The sequence below is a fragment of the Sparus aurata genome, chromosome 6 (assembly GCF_900880675.1).
Source record: "Sparus aurata chromosome 6, fSpaAur1.1, whole genome shotgun sequence".
NCBI lineage: Eukaryota > Metazoa > Chordata > Actinopteri > Spariformes > Sparidae > Sparus > Sparus aurata.
Genome location: NC_044192.1, coordinates 20,093,079 through 20,107,459, shown reverse-complemented (window position 1 = coordinate 20,107,459; position 14,381 = coordinate 20,093,079). Strand labels below are relative to the sequence as shown.

General features: G+C 42.5%; 2 protein-coding genes across 2 annotated transcripts; one reads left to right on the top strand and one right to left on the bottom strand.

Moving 5' to 3' along the window:
• Nucleotides 1–574: 574 nt before the first annotated feature.
• LOC115583014 (uncharacterized protein PFB0765w-like) lies at nucleotides 575–2,413 on the top strand. The gene has a single exon (XM_030419374.1). It carries the CDS (start codon nucleotides 649–651, stop codon nucleotides 1,957–1,959), a length of 1,311 nt encoding a protein of 436 aa, XP_030275234.1. The 5' UTR covers nucleotides 575–648; the 3' UTR covers nucleotides 1,960–2,413.
• A 910-nt stretch (nucleotides 2,414–3,323) lies between these two features.
• On the bottom strand, nucleotides 3,324–14,348 carry nckipsd (NCK interacting protein with SH3 domain). The gene is made up of 13 exons (XM_030419348.1): nucleotides 13,997–14,348; nucleotides 12,990–13,102; nucleotides 12,696–12,906; nucleotides 11,792–11,867; nucleotides 10,221–10,759; nucleotides 8,967–9,137; nucleotides 7,934–8,020; nucleotides 7,463–7,601; nucleotides 7,290–7,370; nucleotides 6,615–6,743; nucleotides 6,408–6,497; nucleotides 6,141–6,313; nucleotides 3,324–5,439 (listed from the first exon to the last, which is right to left on the bottom strand). The coding sequence occupies exons 1-13, from the start codon at nucleotides 14,165–14,167 to the stop codon at nucleotides 5,215–5,217; spliced, it is 2,205 nt and encodes a 734-aa protein (XP_030275208.1). The 5' UTR covers nucleotides 14,168–14,348; the 3' UTR covers nucleotides 3,324–5,214.
• Nucleotides 14,349–14,381: the final 33 nt, after the last annotated feature.

The following is a 14,381-nucleotide window of genomic DNA, read 5'->3' as shown; positions in this document are numbered from 1 at the left end:
GGTATAATTTTACTTTCACTTAAGTACATTAATTGCCAGAAAATAACTTCTGATACATGAGTTAATTTAGTTTCAGAATCATTTCATTCATGTAGTCAAACAACTGGTGTCCAGTAGACCAGATGTCATGATGTCGCTCTGGTCAACTCTTGTTGACTTCCAGTTAATTTGCATTGTGGAGATATGTGAAATCAGCAAACTTGTTTATTTCTGCTGTCATTTTCAGCCGTAACTTTAACATTTAAAGATTTATAGTTAAACATGATGGTCTGAACTTTCTGACATCTCTGCTCTGTTAATAACTTTAGGCCTCAAACCTAAGGTTAGTGTAGTTGTTGTGATTGATGAGAAATGACAGACCCAGACATGCATTTTAGATGAATTAGATGTATACACTTTGAAATTATATATATTTTTTGAAAAAGGCCATTAAGTTTTTGTAAACCACAACAAACATTGTTATTGTTGCTATAGCGACATAAAGAAGAATATCAAAGTAAACATCATAGCAAAATGTATCAAAGCATCAGTGATGTCATAGTACAGACATTCTACAATGTTGAAATAGTATTTATAGGAGCTCTGAATTTCTATCTGCCATTTGTGCACTGACAGCCTTTTGATACAGACACACTTTTTTCTGTCACAATGGAACATACACAGAGCAAGGCAAAACAAGGCAAGAGAGGAAAGGCAAGCAAGAAAGGAGAAGATCCAGAGGATATTAGAGGAGGAAGAAGTGGTCGGAGAGATCGCTCACAGGGTAGGAGGAGACCTACAAGCCACAGCAGACAAGACGCTGAGGACAAACAGTGTAAAAAGCTGGAAGTCTCCAAGAAGGCTAAGCCTTCATTAGCTTCTTTTTCCCTTCACCGAGACTTGCTCTGCGATGAACCAGAGGAACAGACTGAAGTGCAGACTGATCACAGCAAGACTATTCAAGACACATCGCAGGAGATGAAAAAGTTGAAGAATATGAAGTCAGAGGAGATCAAGGATCTGAAATCACAGCTCCATACGGTCTCAGAGACATTGAAGGCTCAGCTCCTTGACATGGAAGAAGCAGAGCTTGAGTCTCGCACAAAAGCCGAACAGCTAGAGGCCGATCTTGTATTAGAGAGGGCTCTTGTTCAGAAGTTGCAGGAAAAACTAGCCAAGACAGAGAAAGACGCTAAGAAGACCCAGGCTTCCCATCAACGCCAGATTGAGAAGCAAAGAGAGGAAAACAAGAAGATCGTATCTGCCCTGACAAGGGCAGAAGATCTGCTGGAGAGTGAGCGCCTCTGCTGGCAGCAGGAGAAAACCTCCCTGCTGGAAGAGACGAAAAAATCCAGAGCTCTCTTCGAGGATAAGGTGGACGAGCAGAAGCACCAGAACGACACTTTCGTGGCTGCTCTGAAGAATGTTGAGCAGAAGCTTGACAGTCATCGGGTGGAGTGGCAGGAGGAAAAGACATCCCTCATTCAGGCCACAGAAGACTTCAAGAAGAGGCTGCAGGATATGCAACAGGAGGCAAAGGAGGCGGTGCAAAGATCCCAGGCTTCTCATCAAGCCCAGCTTGAGGAACACAGAGAGGAAACCAGGAAGATCACATCTGCCCTGAAAAATGCAGAGGGTCTGCTGGAGACCGAGAGCCTCAGCTGGTGGCAGGTGAAAACCTCCCTGCTGGAGGAGAAGGAGAAATCCACAGCTCTCTATGAGGCTCAGCTGGACGGGCAGAAACGCGAAAACAAATCCCTCGCGGTTGCTCTGAATAATGTTGAGCAGCAGCTGGAGAGTCATCAGGTGGAGTGGCTGGAGGAAAAGACATCCCTCATTCAGGTCACAGAGGGTCTCAAGAAGACGCTGCAGGAAAAGGAGCAGGAGTGGAAGGAGAAAGAAAGTTCCATGAAGGCCCAGCTGGAAGAGCTCCTGAGCAAGAAGAAGAAAAAGAAGAAATGGTACAGGATGTTCATCTAGAGCCCAGATCCACGTTCAGGAACTGAGACAGACTCAAACACACGCATTTGTTCTCCCTGAGCTACAGGTGGTTTTCCCCGGGTGCTCCGGTTAGCCAACCTTTACTGAAGAAGAAATTCTTCAATAAAAATTAAAAAAATCTTAATTAGTACAGGTGTGTATCACCTGAACTAGTGAGGAACTCACAAACATACAAGAACAAATGCGCATCACACACCCAGCCGTCCGAGGAGAGGGGATCTCTCTCTGAATTGCCTTTCCCGAGGTTTCTTCCCGTGTCCACTCAAGGTCGTTCTGAGGTTCATGGGGAGTTGTTCCTCGTCTTCTGAGAGAGCTCGGGCTGGGTACCGGTTCCTGACCTGTACCACCATCATCATTAAGTCTGATCATAATAAAAAATCAGCATGTAATGAATTCAAATAAAAAAATGGCTAAAAAAGCTTTTAAAAATTAATAATGTCATGTTTATCAGTTGTTTCTGGAGAATTTTAAGTTTGTTGTGAAACTTGAAGTATACACAGGTCATTTGACTGCAGAACCCGTGCTTTTACTTTGGATACTTGAAGTACCTTCAGCAGATTATACCTTTACTTAATTAAGGTTTTGAATGCAGGACTTTTAAGAAAGTGTTAGTTCAAAGTTACAAGGTTTTTTAATTAATAAATACATAAATTGGTGTACCTGTAGATAGATCACACAATAGGCCTATAAATACTTCACATTTAAACAAGAACTCAAAATATTAGTATTTATCAAGCTTGTGTAGAATGTGTATCTTAAAATGTCATGTTTATAATACTGCCAGTCAGTGCTCACTGTAAAGCAACATTATGTTACTTCTTTACCTTAAAACAATGGGTCAAAACCATGTTGATGGATCAATGTCTTGTAACAGGGTGAATGGCGTCTCTGTCTCAGCCACTCGGCCCCTTTATCACTAATTTCCGTGAGACGGTAGGATAATCCTAAATGATTTATTTTGTGATGTTTCATTTTCAGTGTTTTCCACATAGGTGTGTATCCAGAGTTGCATAAATACAAAAACATTTCTGTATGTATTTATATAGAGGAAGAAAATGTTTCAGGGAAAACACAAACACATACAGTTGTGTGTAAAGCTAAACGTAAAAAAAATAAGTAGTGCTTTTGAAGAGACATGAGACTCTGAATAAAAATCAGTCAGTTTTCATTCACACTAAACTTAAGACTTCCTGGATCCACTAAGCTGCTTTTGTCACACTTCACTCTCATCTAGTGACCTACATGTCTGGGAATCTCTGAATTAAGGTTTTATAGCACTGTGAACTATGAACAAACATGTGCGGCGACGCAATCACCCTCTCAACAACCATCCCAACCACTTCCACTGTTAAAATATAGCTTTATTAGTCTTATTATAACACAGTCGTAGCACTTCTGCAGACAATGTTAATCCATGGAAAGACGAGACTCTCACCTCTCTCACACGCTGTAAACAGACACACAAATAATCAATGGATGAACACTCAGACATTAATTTAAAAACTGATATCACTTCTCAGAATCAAGTTTCCAGTCGGGGAAGCCATGCCAGGGACAAAAACAGATAAGTAAATTGGAGAACATCAATCACGACACCATTGGGAAGAAACAAGGAAAGGGTAAGTGTCACTGTTAAAGTATTAAAACCACAAGGAGTTAAAAGAAAATGCCCTGTTATTCCTCTCCGTTGTCTTGATTTTTAGCAGAGGCATCAGGTAATAACTGGAAAACAACAACACTGACTAATGTATGAGCTCAGATAATAAATGCAGAACATATTTATCCTCCACGATCAGCCAAGACTCGGTATATTACAACGATATTACAGGTTGCTAGAAAGCCTTATTGCAGCACGGTTAGTTTGAATATGAACGCAGCATACGGACAGAAACCCTTCTGACCTTCAACAGTCAGTGACTTCTGACGCTTGAGAAGCTTTGCATATGTAAGTACAGAGTGATCATTTGAAGTGGTTGTAGAGCTGAAAGACACAAAAGTACCAGGCCGAGAATACTGCAGACGGAGCCACGGGAGGGACTCGGTATGTAGCAGCAAGAGTTACTCAGCCAAAAGCTGCGTAATGATAACACAGGAGTCGCATGAGTGTGCTTTTTTCACTAGAATACTAAACTTGTTCAACTTTAATTTGAATCATAATGATAGAAGAAGTGAATGAGAGAGGAAGTCAGTTTTAAGAGCTTTATCCTCTATAAAGAAAACGATGAGCTCAATAACACACAGGAGTTTGGTCCCACTAACAGGGAAGCACATAAAGGTTTCTAATGGCACTGTATCTGTAACATCACTTACATCTGCCCTTCTTCATTAAAAGAATCTTTGAATTTGTTTTAAAAATCAATTTGGCTAAAGTTCTTTTGGTCAGAGTAAAGTTCAGTCGTGGTTTTTTTACACATTAAAGTGTGTTTGCAGGTCTCGGTGAGAACAACTGAATATGTGGAAAAAATTGTATGAACGCATTTGTGCATGTAATCTGATTAATTGCCTCCATTTATGTCACTCAGCAGCTAAATTGCATCTTGGGTAATGTAGGCACCGGGTTATAAAAAAGGAAGAACGTGGAATAAAAATGGTCATATTTCTGGTTCTGCTGTACCGATTTCCATCATTAGTTGAACCAACTGTCCATAACAGCGTTATGGGAGTGTGATGCCAGTCGACTGCTTTTCAAAATCCGGCTCCTACATGACCCACAATGCAACTGACTGACATCATTCGAGGCAATCAGATTACATACAGCTTCCTCTGGAGCCAAAAAAGGCTTCTATTACTTTTTTAACTTGTGCCGTACACCTGCAAACACACTTTAATGTGTAAAATTGGTGGAGTTACCCTTTAATATTCAAAATACTAAGAGTACATACAGTTATTTTATGTGTGACTTTTAAGGTAATTATTGCTCAGGATTCGGCCTATAGTGTGGCTATTTCTAAACTCCATATGTGACTAAAGCTCACAGGTTCTTTTTACATGTGTCACATTTTTCCCTTGTAAAACCTCCAACTCTTTTTTTCAACTGAAGTTCATGTAAAAAGAGAAAAACAACATCATGTTCATGCTGCAGCCCCGGACTGCGAGCCCAAGAAAACATTGGCAAGACCGATTAGCTTCTCTCTTTACAGGCTGGCAAAGAATATGTCAGTTCTTCTCCTTTTATTGTACCTCCCTGCAGTAGACAGGAGCAGACTACAGTGTGTGAGCGTGATACTGATATGGTTAGTCCTGGTTCTCACTGATCTGTGGGAACTCTTTGTAGATCTGCTGTACGATTAGCTTATCCATCTGTTTCGCTGTAGCGCTCCCTTCATCCTCCCCCGGATCTTCCTCCTCCCTGAGAATCCTCTGCAGCGCCCCCTGCAGGTCCGACAACCGGTGCTGGTGCTCAAGGTAGTCCGTCGAGCGCATTATGGAGTGCATGAGGGAGAGATACTCCATCCGCAGCTTCACGGGGAGAGCCAGAGAGGAGATTATAATCAGACGTGTTAACAAACTGTTGATACATCATTAAAGGCATAAATCAACATTTTGGGAAATATGCAAATAAACCAAACTTTTGGATTGCACAAACAAGATCTTACATGTTATTTATTGAGCTTTAGAGGAGCTGGTAAGAGTATGTCGTTATCTTTGGACAGAGCCAGGTCTGCTGTTTCCACTTGTACCTCGCATTTTGGCTAAGCTAAGCTAACCGGCCTCTAGCTCTAGTTTTGAGATGAGAGTAGAACTGCCGATTATTTTCTGGATTATTTGATTAGTTTAGTCTATAAAATGTTAGAAAAGACTGTACAATGTTGATCATTATGTATTATTCCAAAGCCCAAGACGACATCCTCAAATGTCCTGTTTTGTCCACAACCTAAAGATATTGTTTACTGTCATAGATGAATAAAGAAACCAGAAAATATTCACATTAAAGAAAGTCACATCATTTTTTACTCTTCTTTTCATAAAAGATTCTTCAACCAATTAATCGATTCTAAAAAGAGTTGGCGGATGATAAAATAGTTGACTATAATAGTAGACTATTCGTTGCAGTTCTACAAGAGAGTTTCTGTAGCAAAAAGCAGTGTTTCACTAAATGTGAAACTATTCCTTTAAAGACTGAGAACAATCAGTAGCTGTGCGGTGTGTCCGGTTCTCACCTTGTCTCCAGGTGAAAGGTCAGATATTTGTCGGACCGCGATGTCAATCATCACCATCATGTCAGTGCGGTAGAAGATGTCCGCCGTCTCTCGGTTGGCGAAAACATCCTGCAGGAACTTGAGCACCGCGTGTGGAGCAGGCGGGGTGTGTTTGAACATACACACAGGGTCGTCTAGGAGGTGGAGGCAAACAGTGAGTAACAACATCAGCAAGCTGAAAGCTTCGATGCAAAATTAGAAATGTGTCGGGCAAAAATGTTCTTTTACCGCCTCTGTTCAAAAGCAGTAGCACTTTCTCCGACAGGATTTTGACATTTTTCTTCTTCAGTTCCTGCATGATCACATTGTTGCTGGGGGCTGGGTGACACAGACAGACAAGTATTTATGGTGGAACAATACAAGCTATTTTACTTTTTCTGTGTGTTTACTGCTACAACAAAGCAAAATGTCTGCTGTAAAAAGATCCATTCTCACCTGTGTGGTGCAGGTTGAAGGACAGCACAAGGTTCAGGAAGATGTCGGGCAGCTGCTCAGTGGGATCAGAGGGAAGTCCGTCCTCCACCACACCCAGCAGAAACTCAACAAAGCTAGCATTCAAATGTTCTGAAAGCAGGGATTATCTTAATTAAAGAACACATTATCCCTTTAATGCACCTTTTAATACATGCAAGTCAAGCTTCTAGATCAGTTCAGCGATGGAAAAGCCTTTATAATCTGTCAAACAGAGTGAAAATGCATCGTCATGAAGGTAAACACACCTTTTTTTTTACTATTTTGGAAAGAATCAACATTGTTCATCAGTGATCAGAGCTCCAGGGTGCAACAGTTTTGGTCCTAGATGCGCTCAGTAAACTATGAAGTGCTACAAAACATTTTTTATCTGTCACACCGGTGCCCCTGAAACTTATCTGGTCTAATTTATTCAGAAAAATGTAGCCTAAAGAAATGTTTTGGAGGTGATTACAATTTCTTGTTGCCTTTGCTGAAATTTAATGAAAGAAAAAACAGTTATCTGCACCTTTATTCCTGTTTACAATCATTAACATAGTGCATTAAGATATGAAAGTGTATTATTGGGTGCACCTAAAGTGTGTGCTGGAGTGCTTGTGATGCATGAAATATATATAAGATATAACGCTTCATCCATACCATAGTGATGATATGGCACCTGTTCACCCATTGAGAAGATCATGGTGAGAACCAAAGCTGTGTAACACATCTTCTGGTGTTCTGAGGAAAGACAAAACAGACGAGAAACACTCAGTTAAAGTAGCAAAATAATCTGAAGCTTGGGGAGTGCGACGACAGTTAAATATTTTCACCCTGTGTGTCAGTCTGAAGGTCCCGGGCCAGCTCCATGGGGAGGATGGAGTTCAGGAGGTTGGAGATGAGAGCGGCGTCCAGGCTGCACATAGCCCCGAACACTTTGAGCAGCAGCAGGCGCAGAGACACACGATGCTCCTGCACGGTCACACGGTGGCAACAATGAGGCAACAGGGACCAAACGTACTCTGAACATCACTGACATGCTCAATGACATAATAATGCTGCAGATTAAACATCCAGACTGAAAACTGGATGGACTCGTGGCTCTGCAGGATGCTCCCATTTTCAAGAATATTATTCATATATTGTGCAATTTAACTGCAAGGAAAAAAGTAAGTGTACTTAAAGAGTTTGGTCCTTCAAGAGGTATCACAATAACATACCCTGTAAGTAAAATGATGCTAATGATGTTTTCCTTGAACACAAGTTTGTGAAAAATAAAATGATTTGTTAATATAATGTCTCACCATCTGATAATATGAAACCAGAGACTGCACGTTCTCATAGTCGTTGGCCTTGCACAATCTCTTACACACCTCTGGATCTGCATCCGTCTGAGGAGTAAAAGAAAAGAAAAAGCACCTTTTAGTTGTAACAGCAATGATTTAACAACATAACTTTATAATCTGTTGGACAGTCGTGGTCCGCGGACACAGCAGAGGATTACAGGGCCCATTAAACTCAACTGGACGTCCCGACCCTGATCTGAGTGTCTGAGAGTTCGGGACAAACTGCCAACAAAGAATATTTGGCAGAGTTTACAGATTCAGCCTGTAACCACACTGTTGGATTTGTAAAGTCGTCTGAGCCGCTCTGATCCTATCAAACATGTCTGGTATTTACAGCACGACATCTGGACGCGTCCTGTGGGCACATCACAGTCTCATCCTGCCAGAAAACTTTTCATGTTATAATGATGATGATGATGATGATGATGATGATGTAGTATTAAACAAGACACTTATAATGTGTGTTGAATTAGTCGCCTCATATTTCTCACTGAATACTGTCCCTCCAGAATCACATCATCTTTTGTAAAGTGCATTTAAACAGGTTACTTTACCATGGCATATTGATGCGAAATGATTCATGTTTGTTCAGAAGAGTTCTTGTGTAAACTGATATTCTGCTTTTTTGTTGATGTTATTTTAATCATTTCAGACATTTTTCAAGCAACAATATCCAGCTTCTTAAACGTGAGGATTCGCTGCTTTTCTTTGTCATTCATGACAATGAATGATGAGTCTTTGGGTTTTTAATAATTATTTCACATTTCATAGATTATTTTTTTTTTTAACTGATTGTTACTGCTGCCGTTTATATAAATGATATGAATATCTGTAAAATCCATATTACCAGGTATGACAGAGTCAGTAAGGACCGTTCGTAGCTTTTTAGACAGAAATCTGACAACACAGGCCCTGCAGATTGATATAAATAAGCTTATTTCCAGGACAGAAGTTGACAGCTCCCTCCACCAGCAACAACATATCGTCATACCAATATCTTCAGCAGCTCTTCCAGGTAGCAGGCGATGAGAGCGTGGTCTTCATGAAGCGCCCAGCTGCGCTGCTGAGAATCGTCCCGGTGACGCGCGAGGTCGCTGAAGATCACCTCCAGCCTCTGTTCGTCGTGACACACCTGACCCTGTGGCAGCCCTGCACCCAGATCCTACAGAGGCATAAATAAAACACTGTGACACACCTTCTTCTGCATCAACCTGAAATACCAGTACAGAGGAACATGATAAAGACAGTCAGATAATTTAGACATTGAGGTAGAATTCACGTTGAACATCTCTTTAATACAAACACCCGTCATATTTGCATCTTTAAACCTGCAATTATCAGACCTAAACATGACATTGACATATTATCACCTCATAAAGTGATGATGACAGTTGCTTGTTTATTTACATAACCAGATTATGTTTATGAGTTTTTTTCCCCCTTATTACGGCTCAACAGAGATTGATGAGAGCGGTGTCAGTGAAAGAAACAGTAGATATGTGAACTATAAAACCAAAACAATGAGCTGAGAGATGCTACACAACTCTGAATTACAGAGTCAGGTGATCATTTTCTGTAGGCTCGTCACAATGAATGACCCTTTTTATATCATGACTGTCATTCCATCTTCTGATAACATAAAAACATTGTTTAGAGCAGCTTTAAAGGATAATACCGGTGTTTTTTTTCTCTGCTGATCAATCGCTTGTCTGCACTATTCTCTGTTATTCATCTAAGAAGTATTCATAGCAACACATATGGACTTGAAACCCGTCTGAGCTACTACTCCCAATTTGCACTACGAGTGTTTTCTGAAGCTCAAGTTGCGTGTTCTCTATTTAAAAACGCATGGACGAGACCTTTAATAACCCACAGAGTATATAAGGCTTTTTAATTGGATGAGTGTGAGTGTGCACACATGTCACCATGTAAACAGGAGATGCAGCCAGAAGCTTTCAGTGATCCCTGTTTGAGGTTATATTACACCCAGAGAGAGAAACAGAAACATCTGCCAGGAAAGAATCGGCAGCTCATTTCATGCATGGTTTGTTGCTGCAATGACTGAATTCAAAAACAGGAAGTGAGTGAGTGATACTGCGACTAGTATCCCCTGAGTCTCAACACCACTCCGAGAAATGTCTGCTAAATCCAGACTGAGCTGTAACTCTAAGCGACACCGGTATTCTCCTTTAAGCTGGCACGGCTCCGGGATGCTGAATCATGATGTAATGAAAACAAATCTGACCTTGCTCTCCACCAGCGAGAGGAGAACCTGCTCCAGAGCAGACGAGGCCTGAGGTAAGGCCGTCTGCAGGTGGCCCACCACCACACCGACAGCGACCCGTGACAGCTCGTAACTCAAGCTTGTGTTCTTCCGTACCAGCTCGATCAGCTCGGCCCCGATCGTCATGGGAACCGGGGTAGTGGGGCTACCGGGAGGGCTTTCAGCGACAGACGGGGGGGCGACGGGCCATTCACTCTCCGGCAGCTCCTCCACAACAGGCTGTGAAGGAGGGGTGGGCTGGGGAGGCTGCGGAGCCGGGCTCTTCTTCCCAGGGGCTGGCTGAGGAGGGGAGTCCGAGGGAGGCCCATCGAGAGGTGGCGCGGTGGGCTTCACGCGGGATGGCACGGGAGGAGGGGGGGTGCTGGAAACACTTGGCAGGCTGACATCTGATGAGACCGGTGAGTGGGAGGAGCCAGACTCTATGGAGGTGGTGCTGATTGTGAGGGAGGGTGCAGGGGACGGAGGGAGAGAGGACACTCTGGAGGGGACGTCCGGCTCTCCTGTGAAAGAGAGAGAGAGAGAGAGAGAGAGAGAGAGAGAGAGAGAGAGAGAGAGAGAGAGAGAGAGAGAGAGTGAGAGAGAGAGAGAGAGAGAGAGAGAGAGAGAGAGAGAGAGTGAGAGAGAGAGAGAGAGAGAGAGAGAGAGAGAGAGAGAGAGAGAGAGAGAGAGCTCTAGTTACAGACAGGAGAGCGAGCAGGAATGACCTGACTAAGAATAGAGCGTGTTTGTGAAGCACGAAGCTGCAGCAGCAGGTAGCATCAGCTAAAAGCAGCAGAAACTGTAAACTGTGATGACGACGTGAGTAATGTTGTGAATACACACTGCTGCTCCTGATCGTTAAATGTCGATAACTTTTTGCAAGACTGAACAAGAAAATATAGCTCATCTGTACAATGGCTGCTTATCTTCTGGAGAGACTTTGAGAATTACATATGATGCAAAACAACATGTTATTACTGTTTTTACTTATTTTGAAGGTAGATCACAATTTATGGACAGCTGTTATTCTTTTTTTCACTTTTTTTACTCATAAAGCCAAATGTTTTAATTCAACCCCACAGTTCAAATTGATTGTAATTGAGCCTGATTGTTACTTTGAGTCTCTAAAACCAAGGAAACTAAAAATGAATGAAGGGTCATTAAGTCACTGAATCCTGCTTTGGTGCCAGACTGTGGTGACAGCTGTATTGAAGTCTAAGGGAGATGCAAGAAGAAAAACACTAAAAGCCCACATATCTACGTCGGATGAAGAAAGGCCCCCAGAAAATGAAAGAACACCATTCAGAGAGTAGGTTAACGACCATGCATCTCCCATAGACTTCAATAAAGCTGTCAGCACAGTCTGGCACAAAAGCAACACTCGGTGATGTGATGGCCCTTCCTCTTTTTTAGGTTCCTTGTCTTAAACTTGTAGCAAATTAGATATGCATGTCAGTAGATAAAGCTGAACGGGTTTGACCGATTGTCTGTACATTTCTAAACTAAATAAAGAAATACGAAGAAAAAAAAACTGATTCTCTCTGAGTTCCAACCTGAACGCCGGCTGTTTCGCTGTTTCTCGGGGGGAGGAGGGGTGATCGGAGCCGCACGTCGAGCCTGAGGAGGCACCTGCAGGAGGGAACAGGGAAGTGAAATTGAACAGATTTGAATACTCTGCCTCCAGAGAGGTGCTGCCAAGAGACATCATTATTGATAAGTTGTTTGTTGTTGTTCATGATCGATTCTGTAACATCCTGATATCACTTTTACCCATGAAAGCCAAAGAATGATTTTTCACCAGGACATGATATAACTTATTCTGATAAACTGATCAACAAACACTGTTTGCAAACATCTATGAGGTAGGAGGTTCACAACACGATCATTAGTGGGTTATAAATAACAAAGCAAGCAACCTCAATTCAAAGAGTGCTTTCCATAACATAAGTTAGAAGCATGTAGAGAAAGAGGGAGATGAATATAAGGCTGCAACTAACGAAGATTCCAATTATCTATTAAAAATGTCGATCATTTTCTTGATTAATCAATTAGTTGTACGATCCATAAAATGTAAGAAAATGCTGAAAAATACCAATTGTTTTTGTCCACAAGCCAAAGACATTCATGTCTACTGTCACAGAAGAAAAAAGAAACCAGAAGATTTTCACATTTGAGGAGCAGAAATCAGAAAAATTTTAAGTAACTCAAAACTATTAATTCATTATTGAAATACTGTAGTTAAAAAAAGAAGGAGAATAAGTCAGTAGCTCACAATGTCACAACAGGACAATCGAGAAAAAGCCCCAAAAAATGGCTTTCAAGAAGCTCTGATTTTTTTTATGCCTGCATAAAGTAGAATCACAAGTGTCAAAGAGTATAAATAACAGCTCTAAATGTTTGATCCTCTATATTAGCTTCATATAAAACATTTAAATGTGCACTATGTGGGTGTGCTACCTGGTAAAAGCCCTGCTCTCCCTGCATATTGTCCATGCTTCCTGATAACGGCATGCTGCCCTGTCGTCCATAGTCTCGGGTAAGGCCATTGGGCGGAGGGGGGGTCTGACTGAGCGATATTTCACTGCTGGACGATGGGAGGCCTTGTTTGTGACTCGCGGACGAGGAACTTCGTCGTGCGAGGGTCTCCTTTCTGTGATGGATCAACTTTCTACAACGGAGGAGAATAAGGATTAACATTCAGATTCATCGTCAGTATAATATCTTGTGTTCGTTATGTGCTCTGCGACTCACTGTAGAACATCCCTCTGCTCCAGATTATATTTGCCTCCATTTTTTAAGGCCACATTATGGATTCCTTCGATTGCTCTGTCAATAGACTGCAGCACCTCGTCCTGCTCCGGAGCCTGGGAGAGAGTAAACAGAGGGAGCAGGGGATGTGCGCATTAAATATTCATCAACATAATTATTAAACTTTAAGCAAAAACCGAGCTGAACTGTGGCTCGAGGACATGTGTGACTCCGGGCTGAAACAAACTGGGGCAGTTATCTAACATAAAAAAGAGCCTTTTAACCAAGTGACACATGTGCCCAGCGAGGCCTCACATTCAGGCTCATTAAACCTCCACAGCCAATGTCATTAACAACAAGAGAGAGAGACACACAGAGAGAGCATTCCTACTCTGAGTCTGTGTTTCCACAAAATACATGCTGTGACTAGTTCAGGATCCTTGGAAAACAGAGTCACCTCACTGCAGGGCACTTGTGGGTGTGACTGGGAGAAAAGCAGCTATGTGGAAGGCAGCAGCTACTTATTAAACAATGACAAGGATAGTAGAGAGTGATGACAGAGATTCACAGGATCAGATGATACTAGTTTGAGCAGGAAAGACAAAGGGTTTCTGTCTCCGGGTCTGTCCTGTCTCATATCCTAGTCTGTATCTGTATCATCCTGTCCTGTCATCATGTCCCATCCTTTCCTGTCCTATCCTATACCTCCTCTCTGTCGCAGTGAGCAGCTGCAGTGCAGAAGGCCAAGTCTCCACATCATGCAACCTTTCCAATAATTCATGGCTTCTTCTGCAAGCGTGCATTTTCTCCTTTCCTGGAAAATACCAAGAAGTCAGCTTCAACATGGCCTGCGCTGCAGCACATACAGTACACTTACATGGGCTCGATCTCATCAGTCCTTCCCTTACTACGCATTCACTCACTTCACCCCGAGCTGCGACATGGTCACAGCTTGTATTCATTGGGGCAAATACAGAGAAACATACCCATGTCAGAGAGGAGGTGTTTACCTGGATTTTCTCGATGTATGAAGCTGGGATGTAGCCGGTCTCCCCCGAGCTGCAGCGGGACCCCAGCCACCAGTGTTTGTTGCTCCTCTCCAGGATTAAGAAGCTTTCTCCGGCCGCGAAGTGCAGCGAGTTGGGCTCCGCGGATCGGAAGGCGTACAGAGACCGGTACATACTTCTATCTGCACTTTAACACGCCGAAATGAGCCGAGACAGAGAGAGAGCCGGCGTCAGAAGATTGGGCGTCTCCGAGTGGGGAATATCTGCTCTGCTGGAGGTGATTTAAAGAGGCTACGAAGGCATGGCCACGGCGGATCGCTGCTGTCTATTTACAATGTAGCTCTCGGATCATCTGACCTGTGACTGGTGCCAGTAAACACCGCAGGGG

Coding starts and splice junctions, on each gene's coding strand:
- LOC115583014 (XM_030419374.1), top strand. CDS start 649: ATGGAACATACACAGAGCAAGGCAAAACAAGGCAAGAGAGGAAAGGCA.
- nckipsd (XM_030419348.1), bottom strand. CDS start 14,167: ATGTACCGGTCTCTGTACGCCTTCCGATCCGCGGAGCCCAACTCGCTG. Junction 7,371..7,462: donor CCTTCAGACTGACACACAGG/GTGAAAATATTT, acceptor GTCTTTCCTCAG/AACACCAGAAGATGTGTTAC. Junction 6,744..7,289: donor GGTGCCATATCATCACTATG/GTATGGATGAAG, acceptor CCCTGCTTTCAG/AACATTTGAATGCTAGCTTT.